At 42.6% G+C, this 9,830-nt stretch overlaps 1 protein-coding gene across 1 annotated transcript; it reads right to left on the minus strand.

Moving 5' to 3' along the window:
- Positions 1-2,864: 2,864 nt before the first annotated feature.
- Positions 2,865-8,104, minus strand: SCGB2B2 (secretoglobin family 2B member 2). Its single transcript, XM_043979978.1, has 3 exons — positions 8,014-8,104; positions 4,064-4,245; positions 2,865-3,299 (listed from the first exon to the last, which is right to left on the minus strand). The coding sequence occupies exons 1-3, from the start codon at positions 8,072-8,074 to the stop codon at positions 3,228-3,230; spliced, it is 315 nt and encodes a 104-aa protein (XP_043835913.1). The 5' UTR covers positions 8,075-8,104; the 3' UTR covers positions 2,865-3,227.
- Between the last annotated feature and the right edge of the window lie 1,726 nt (positions 8,105-9,830).

The raw sequence follows: 9,830 nt of genomic DNA on the forward strand, positions 1-9,830 counted from the left end.
TCACTGTGGTTTTGCAGAAGCATTTGTGGAGTCCACTAAAGGATATCATGGTAGAGTCTGATAATGGGCCCTAGGAGCAGCTCTGGCTTTAGAAAATGAGCCCCATCCATGGGTATACAGATGTAAAATTTCTGGGACACATAGATTGAAATGGATGTATTTTAACTGATGGGCCAGAATATTGTGAACATTTTCTGTGGTGATCTGTGTCTGTTGTCCCTTCTGTCCTCTCCTGGGGTATTCAAACTGTGCTGAGGGCCAGTAACAAAGTCAGCTGAATGACAGTCATTCTCTTGACTGAGGCTGAGCATCTGAGGGTATAAGCCCTTGGGATCTCTCTGCTTCCTCTACCCACTGCCATCCAGGAACTCTTGTGCTCTCAGGGGGAGTGGCTGGTTTGGCAACTGATAAGAACTCAATGCTTGGGTAGAAGAAGAAGTTAAGATCCAAATGAGGAGCACGAATATGATTATTTGGTCAGCGTCAGAACATCGAACACTTTCTCTGTGTCATAGTCTGAAAGGGTGTATATTGTGTGTGTGTGTGTGTGTGTGTGTGTGTGTGAGAGAGAGAGAGAGAGAGAGAGAGAGAGAGAGAGAGAGCGCGCGAGTTTGTCTGTAGTTCTCAGTGTCTGGGTGTGGGAACATATGCTCTGACGTCCTCTTGCTCTCCTAGGATTGTTACTTATAGTCTATGGGATGTGGGGAAATTTTCCCTCACTAGTGAGTTTTCCTCATTGTACTGCCCCACTCTGTCCTCCCACTGACTTCATGCCTTCAGTAACTCCTCATCACTGACCCTCTGTCCCTTTACTGACTCAGTCCTTTTCCTAATCTTAAACTCTGATTTACTCCATTCTTCAAGTAACCTCATCTGCCCAAGTGGTCCTATCCTCCTACCGATGACCCTATTTCCACATTCAAATCTCTTTTTTCTCTCTCTAAAAGTCAACTGTCCATTTCCTTCCCTTCTGTGTAGTATTCTTCTACTCTCCAACCTCATGACAAGACTTTCCTAAGTCTCAGATATTTATGTGTTCAAGCAGTTAGAGATGTTTTAAAGAGGATTCCTGCATCAGATAGGAAATTGGACTTTGAAATTCCTTCTAGCTCTAAGATTCTATGATTGTACCTCTGTTTTGCCTATCCTTCATGCCCTGACTTACTGGTTTTGACCTTACAACCTATGTCTCTAGCTCCTGGTCCTAGTATAACTAAGCTTGACCTTGCAGTTATATTCAGACCCTGACCTCTATCCTATCCCATGGTTTTATCTAGATTATTTGTCCTCATTGTACCTGGCCAGGGCTGCCCTATCTGTAGGTCTATCTTTCTGCCTCTGGGTTGGTTTCTTGGTCTCTGACTTCTCAGTCACTGGGGCTATGGGTGTTAATGGACTTTAGAGATGGGTGGATTGATGGTGATTTAAAGTTAAGCTTTTATGACCAGGTTCTGCCTATGCCTGATGTAGGAGGCAAAAAGGGGTTAATAGAAAAACCTAAGAATGATAATATCTCAGTGATACACAATTGCACACAGTAACACCCAGAAAGTGGTACAGTGTATGATGTAGTATATTCATTAACATACCATAATTATGATGTGGGATGGAATTAGGGTTAAATTGATTGTGAGTCATCCCAAAAGAATTACGTGACTCAATTTCCCGAGTTTTATTGCAATACTGTGAATGAACACAGGGAGAGAACCAGAAAAGTGGAAAGGTATCTCTCGAATAGTGAAAGAAAAGATAATTCTATTTATAGTATGGATAAATTGATTATCAGTCTCATTTTAATAATCTCCACTTTAGGGAGGTACAAGGGAGGGCTTATCCTAATTTGGAGTTCCTGGGGGTTTGAGCCAACCCACGAGGTGGGTACCTTTTTCTGTGGAGGTGTGTTTTGAGGGTTTACATGTCATAAAGTGAATCTGGGATCAAATTTGGCCTTTTCTGCACATCACCTTTTGATTCCCATGCTTGGTTTCAAAATATTTTCATTTTTTCAGTAGACTTTCTATGCCCTGTTGGTTAAGGTCTCTATGACCTGCCTCTGTATGTTCTTGTTATGACTACTGATTAATGTGGGACTTGTATTAATGAAGATTCAAGTTTTAAGTTATCCATTAACTAGAGTCTGAATCCCTTTTAGAGCTCATATCTAAATTAGAGCTTGGGTCTTTAAAGAATTAATTGTTATTTGAGGTTTTTATGCCTCAGAGCACACTGGCCTGGGGCTCCGCAAACCGCAAGGTGCTCCACCTACTGGTTGTAGCCGTTGCCAGGGTTCTGGCACCTCATGTCTTCACTACTCACCATGGGCCTGGCAAAATTATAATGATTGGAAGCCTAATGAGGGCAGTCATGTGACTGTCAGAGCGGCCATCCCATTGGCTGGGGCTGTGTGGGGTGTTTCTAGGTTTGGGGGAGGAGAATTGGGCATTCTAGGTGGAAACTGGAAAGTGACAGGCATTCTGCTGCGTATTTTCAGCTGATTCCTGGGCGCTGGTCTTTTTTCAGCTATTATAATTTCCCTTTCCCCATTTTATTTCCTTTCCCTTGATCCTACTGATCCTGTTTTTTAAAGTTCGTTCTTGTTAAAATAAATCCTGTTCTGTTTTGAGGGAGGCTGCCGGTCTCCTTCCTTGTCCCAATATTTTGGCGAGCCGCTTAGCTAGCACTCCCCAATTAAAAATTGGTCCCCACAGGTTTTTCTGTTAACCCCTTTTTTGCCTCCTACATAATACAAAATGACACACAATTATAGTCAAGCACAATTACACAGTAACACACAATTACAATAGATCCATAATTACAGAATTTTATAAGCTGGAAAAACCTTAGAGATCATCTAATTAAGCCCTTTTTGCAGATGGGGAAGTTGAGGATGAGAATAATTTGGCTATGGTCACACAATTAGTAAGGGAAAGAGCTGGGACCTGTACTCTAGTCTGGGGCTTGAACTCTAATGCCAGTATTTTTCAAACCTTCCCCCAGTCATGCAGTGACACACATATCACATCCTCAGTAGCTCATGCAATTACATAGTCACAAATAGATTTGAGGTGCATTTGCTTTATTAGAATCACTAGAGTCTATAATCATCCCTGACGGGCAGGGTCTCCAGGCTTAGTGTCTCTACAGGAGCTGAGCTAGGCCCAGAGTAGGCATGGAGTGTGCAAAATTGGTAGCGACTGGGACGTTGTTCGAGGTAACCCAGGGGTTCATTATTCATGCTTTACAAAAATGCCATTTGGAATTATGTTTCTCAAGCATTCCGGGCTTAGGGTGATGCCCATCTGAGGAGAGAGAAAGGATACGGTCAAGTAGATAGAGTCAAGGAGGGGCTTTGAGAATGGTCTCATGTCCCACTTCCCAGATTATCCTGTAAACTTGAACCCTGTGAGAAATATACTGTCCTTCTGGGCTTCAGGTTGGAGTGTGGAGGGGAATAGGACTTATCCTTTACCATCTGGACTGGGGATGGTGAGAATAGGGTTTCTGGGTTAAGATCTTGTTTATGTAGGGGTGAAGCTTTATGTGACAGTGTTGGTGGTGGGTAGGGACAAGGTTCCTAGGATTCTCTTTTTCATGGAATTTCCTTGTAATCATATGTATGGTATTTGGTTTGGAGTCTGGCCTCTCTTGTTCCCTTCTTCTCAACTCCAACTGTGGCTGCTGGCCTCTGATTTCTTCCTTCTTTTAGGCCTTCAAGATCAATTGCTGGGATGAATCCCAAGGAGCTCAGGGTGAGGGGAGGGGGAGGGTTGGTTGGATAGGATGGATAGGGTTAAGGAGGGAGGAAGAGGCCACTAAACCCAGAGGGCCTATGGGAAGGGCCATGACTGATTCCCCTGACCCCCATTGTCTCTCCTTTTTGTTGTCACCATTGGAGGCAAATCTCATACTTCCTTACAAGACACGTGTTCTATGTATGTCATTGGTGCTTTCTGTGTGTACATATGCATGTGTGATACATGCCATTTGTGTCAGGGGTGGGAGTGTGGCACCGAAGGAAGTCTGGCCACTTGAAGCTGAGGGAAATGAAGGGGACTTTTCTTACCATGAGAGCTACATCTTGGAGCGATGATTTCAGGGAATTTTCTTTATAACACTCCTGTATCTTTTTGAAGGCCTCAATCTCAGTCTTAGAAGGATTATATTTTTTGAGGTTCGATTCTAGCAGCCAAGGACTCCTGGTGAGTAGGATACCAAAAGTGCCATAAAATGAAAGGCAGCCTTCCACTAGAAACACAAAGAGGAAGCATCCATGGTTAGAATGTGACTGGAAACTCATTCTCAGAAGTGGTCAAAGGATCAGGGGGCCATAGGAGGTCTTTCATATGTCTCTGACTCCCTTAATCCTACCCAAGAAGCTGTGATCCTTTACCCAGAGACTCCTTTTCATTTGGATTATCTGAGGTCTCTCTTTTGCATGTACCCACAAACCTTTCATGCAGTAATGAAATGGAATTGTAGTCAGAAGACTTGAATGTCAATCTGGCTTCCAGACTCATCACTCAACTGAAAGTCCTTTATCCAAGGTCACCAATGATCTATTAAATTGCAAGATCTCTTCCTTGACCTCTCTGGAGCATTTATTACTCTATCATTTATCTTCTCTTCCAGGATATTCTCTCCTCTCCAAGTCTGCATGACACGGCTCTCTCTTGGTTACCCTCTTTTTCTTTTCTTTTTTTTTTTTGCAGGGCAATGGGGGTTAAGTGACTTGCCCAGGGTCACACAGCTAGTAAGTGTTAAGTGTCTGAGGCCGGATTTGAACTCAGGTACTCCTGAGTCCAGGGCAGGTGCTTTATCCACTGCACCACCTAGCTGCCCCCATAACTTCCTTTCTTTCTGATGGTCCTTTGCTGGTTCATCATCCTTATCATGCTCACTGAGTTTGTTCTAGGCCCTCTTTTCTTCTCTCTTTATACTCTCTCACTAGGTGATTTCATCTACTTCCATGGGTTCAATATGCAGTTGAATCCATGCAGATGACTTCCAAATCAATCTATCTAACCCTAATTTTTCCTGAGCTTCTGTAATGGACCCCCAATTGCCCACTAGAAATGTCAAACGGAATGCATCTCAAACTTAAAATCTCCAAAGCAGAATCTGACTTTTTTCTCGCCCCTACCCCCTCCTCCAATATTCCAAACTTCGCTATTTGAATTGAGGGCAGCACTATCCTTTCAATAACTCTTAACTTCAATAACTCCATAACTTCCTCATTATCATTGATGACTTGTTCTCACTCATCCCAAATATTCAATTAGTTTCTAAATATTGTTGTTTCCACTTCCAACATCTCCTGCATCTGACCCCTTCTCTCTCTCTCTCTCTCTCTCTCTCTCTCTCTCTCTCTCTCTCTGTCTTTGGGAAGGGCAATGAGGGTTAAGTGACTTTCTCAGGGTCACACAGCTAGTAAGTGTCAAGTGTCTAAGGTCAGATTTGAACTCAGGTCCTCCTAAATCCAGGACCAGTGCTTTATCCACTGTGCCACCTAGATGCCCCCTTTTTCTTTTTTCTTTTTTTTGACCCCTTCTCTCCATTCAAATGTCTGCCACCTAGATTCAAGCCTCATTGCCTCTTTTTTGACTATTGCAATGGCCTCCTAATTGGTTTCCCTGCTACAAGTCTCTCCCCATTCCAATCCTTCTTACACACAGCTAATAAATTGATTTTCCTAATGCTCAGCAGCTACCATGTCACTTCTCTTCTCAGTCAATAAGCATTTATTACTCAATAAGCCACAGTTTCCCCCTATTGCCTTTAAGATTAATTATAAATTATGTTCCACTTTTAGAGTCCTTTATAATCTGGCCCCAACTTCTCTTTCCAACTGTTGTTCCCTTTCTTGTACCCCAGTGCCCACTCAGACAGGTCTCTATCTTGGCACTTATTATTTTTGCACTTAATATCTTTATACTGTACTTGTTTCTTATTTTGTTCATACCTTATACACACTTACATGCATACTTATGTATGTGCATACTTGTATATACTTATATATGTACACTTTGGATTGCTATCAATTTATATGGGATCAGCTCCACCCTTTACCCTTCCCAGTCCTGCCCAGCCCTGCCAAGAGAAGACAGCACGGGGAGGGCGAGGCTGACTCTATGGCGAAGGGAGAAGAGAGGGAAGGAAAACAGGATTGTCTTTTTTATGGTTCTGCCTAGTGCCGGGTTAGCCTTTGTTCAGTTTCAGTTTGGTGAGGATTTGGGCCATGCGACTGCTCTGTCAATGAAGTTGCTTTCCCCCTATGTCCTGCCCCGAAAAAAGAAGAGAGAAAAAATAAAATGTAAGCAGGGACTTAGAATGAAGGCAGGGACTATTTTAATTCTGTGCTTGTATGTCCAGCATCTAATCCATGGTAAGTGCTTAATAAATGCATGTTGATTGACTGATTCTTATTGTAAGGTGAGAGGAAGTGGAAAGAGGTCTAGCTCTATTATCAGAAGACCTGAGTTTAAATTCTACTTCTGCTACTTATTACCTACATGACTTTTAAAAAAATTTATTTTGGCAGGGCAATGAGGGTTAAGTGACTTTCCCAAGGTCACACAGCTATTAAGTGTCAAGTGTCTGAGGCTGGATTTGAACTCAGGTCCTCCTGAATCCAGGGCTCGTGCTTTATCCACTGCCCCACCTACATGACTTTTGGCAAGTTGTCTAACCATTCTGGGTCTCAGTTTCCTCATCTGTAAAATGAAGTGGAAAATGAAATGGCATCTAAGATTCCTTCCAACTCTAGATCTATGTTCCTGTAACAAAATTCTTTCCCTTTCTTTCCCCTTCTAGTTTGTCAGTTATGCCATACTTTCAGGTAAAATGAGAGTGGCCTCCAGGGGAATCTTCTTAAGATAGAACCCACTGATGGAGGAACTGGGGCAGCTAGGTGGCACAGTTAGAGCACTGAGCTTGGAATGAGGAAAACTCATTTTCATGAGTTCAAATCTGGCCTCAGACACTGTGTGACTTAGGACAAATCATTTAATGCTGTTTGCCTCGGTTTCCTCATCTGTAAAATGAGCTGGAGAAAAAAAATGGCAAACCAGTCCAGTATCTTTGCCAAGAAAAATCCCAAATGGGGTCATGAAGAGTGGCACATGACTGAACAACAACAATAACAGATGGAGGGAAGGATGAAAGATGGGAGATGGGGAATCTAAGCATTCTCAAGGCAGATATAAGATACAGACATAGACACATCTCCTGCCTTTCATGCCTCATCATAGCCCCGGATTAACCTGAGACAAGATGATCACATTAGCATTCTTTGTTGGCCTCTCTCGTGGCCTTCGCCTGACCAGTTCAATAGATGCACAATGTCCTCAGATTTCCCCAGCTGCTCAGAACCTCCCATTCTGTCTCCAAGAAACTATCTGTGACCCAGAGCATCTGCTTTAGTGGGAAACAGGACTGCATTTGGAGTTAGAAGACCTAAGTGAGAACCCCTAGCATTGACTGTGTGACTTTTGGAAAGTTTTGTCTCTCTTGTACTTGATAATCTCTGAGGCCCTTTCAAGTTTAAAATCCATATATGATCCTCAGATCCCTTCCTCAACAACCCCCCCCCCCAAAAAAAAATCACACAAAGGTGGGAAGAGATGATGAGGGCTCAACGTATTACCCTTCTCAAGTTTTATACTTTTCTTGTGTGTGTGTGTGTGTTTTTTTTAAGTGAGGCAATTGAGGTTAAGTGACTTGCCCAGGGTCACACAGCTAGTAAGTATTAAGTGTCTGAGGCCGGATTTGAACTCAGGTACTCCTGACTCCAGGGCCGGTTCTCTATCCACTGCGCCACCTAGCTGCCCCGAGTTTTATACTTTTAAAAGAGTTACTATCTATACATTTTAATTTTTTTTTTTCTGAGTGGGATGGAGGCTTAGTTGGGGCTTCTTGGAATCAAAGTCTTCCTTGTGGAGGATCTGGCAAGAAGGAGTGTGTGTATGTGTGTGTGTGACCTTGGGCTAACCCTCCCCCTTTTCCCAGAGGTCTCACCATACTGGCTGCTCAGGGCCAGGACCAGCAGAAGAGAAAAGGCGGCAACTGTGACCTTCATGATGGTTCCCTCCAACCCTCCAGCTGGAGATTTGAGCTCACTTTGGATTGCTATCAATTTATATGGGATCAGCTCCACCTTTTACCCTTCCCAGTCCTGCCCAGCCCTGCCAAGGGAAGACAGCACGGGGAGGGCGGGGCTGACTCTGTGGCGAAGGGAGAAGAGAGGGAAGGAAAACAGGATTGTCTTTTTTTAGGTTCTGCCTAGTGCCGGGTTAGCCTTTGTTGTTCAGTTTCAGTTTGGTGAGGATCTGGGCCATGCTGCTCCTCTGTCAATGAATTTACATTCAAGAATGAGGTGACTCTTTTGGTAATCAGCAAGACTAAGACCTTTTGGACATAGGCAGGTGTGCCTAGCTTCATTTCTCCCTGCCACCTGGGTGTTTGGCCTGGTCAGAGAGCTAGGGGCTGGTGTACCCAAGTCCTGATTTTCTGTCTACTTCATCTTCCTCACCTCTTCCAAGCTAACCTCACCCAGGACTCTTCCTCAGAGGGTCAGTCAGGTCTAATGTTAGGCCAAATCTCCACATCTATCATGATCTGTATCGATGATATCAAACTTGAATTGACAGTGTCAAATATTAACTGAGAAAACAACAAATTGACAATATCTGTGTTTTATTGTCTTTTTGTTTATTTTGTTAAACATATACCAATTCTTTTTTAATCTGGTTCAGGATACACTCAGGAATGCTGTCCTTGGGTATGTTTGACACCTCTGAGATTCTGAATAATTCATCCCCAAAGTTTGCCTAAACAAAGCTTATGCTTAGCAGTCTTCATTGCCTGAAACCACTGGATAACTTTCAATCTTCTGTGCCTTTGAGCTAAGTAGGCATAGTATTATAGAGCTTTCTAGGACAGCAGGTTGTCAGATTCCTAAATTATGTTTGTTATAATTCCAGCTATAATATATGCTTATCATATTTCTGTTTATTCCCCCAAAGTCCTGGTGACATTTCTGCTCCTATTCCTACTCCCGCTCCTACTCCCTAGAGGCATCTGGTTGCATTGTGGTTAAAGTACTGGATCTGGAGTCAGGATGATGAGAATTCAAATCCTACTTCAGATACTTCCTAGCTGTGTGACCCTGGATAAGCCACTTACCTTTTGTTTGCTCCAGTTTCCTCAACTGTAAAATGGTGATAATAAAAGAACCTACCTCTAAGGGTTGTTGCGAGGTTCAAATGAGACAATATTTTTTAAAAAGTGCCTTGCACATAATTTGTGTTACATTAATGCTAATTTTTTTCTATTACTAGTTAGCATTTATCTAGCACTTTATATATATGTGTATATATACATACATATATACATATACATAAATATGTGTGTATATCTATCTATCTATCTATCTATCTATCTATCTATCTATCTATCTATCTATCTATCTATCTATCTATCTATCTATCTATCTATATCTATATCTTATTTGCCAAAGGAGTGTAGTGTGTGCCTGAGTTTTATGCAGATTGCCAACTCCTATGTAATTTATAGTCTTGGACAGCTGCCCATGGCAAAGAGAAGTTAAGTCACTTGCCTGTGGTATAGCTTGTATGTGTTAAAGGCAGACTTGAACTCAGGTCTTCCTGACTCTTAGACCAACTCTCTATCCACTATGCTATACTGCTTCTTGATGATGATGATGATAAATGGCCAAATAAGTACACAGTGGTTTAATGCAAATGGGGAGCTAGCTACTTCTATCCCCAGGAAACCTCACCTTAGTTAGGGCTTAACTAGCCAAGAGCTGCTGG

The sequence above is a fragment of the Dromiciops gliroides genome, chromosome 2, assembly GCF_019393635.1.
Source record: "Dromiciops gliroides isolate mDroGli1 chromosome 2, mDroGli1.pri, whole genome shotgun sequence".
Lineage (NCBI taxonomy): Eukaryota > Metazoa > Chordata > Mammalia > Microbiotheria > Microbiotheriidae > Dromiciops > Dromiciops gliroides.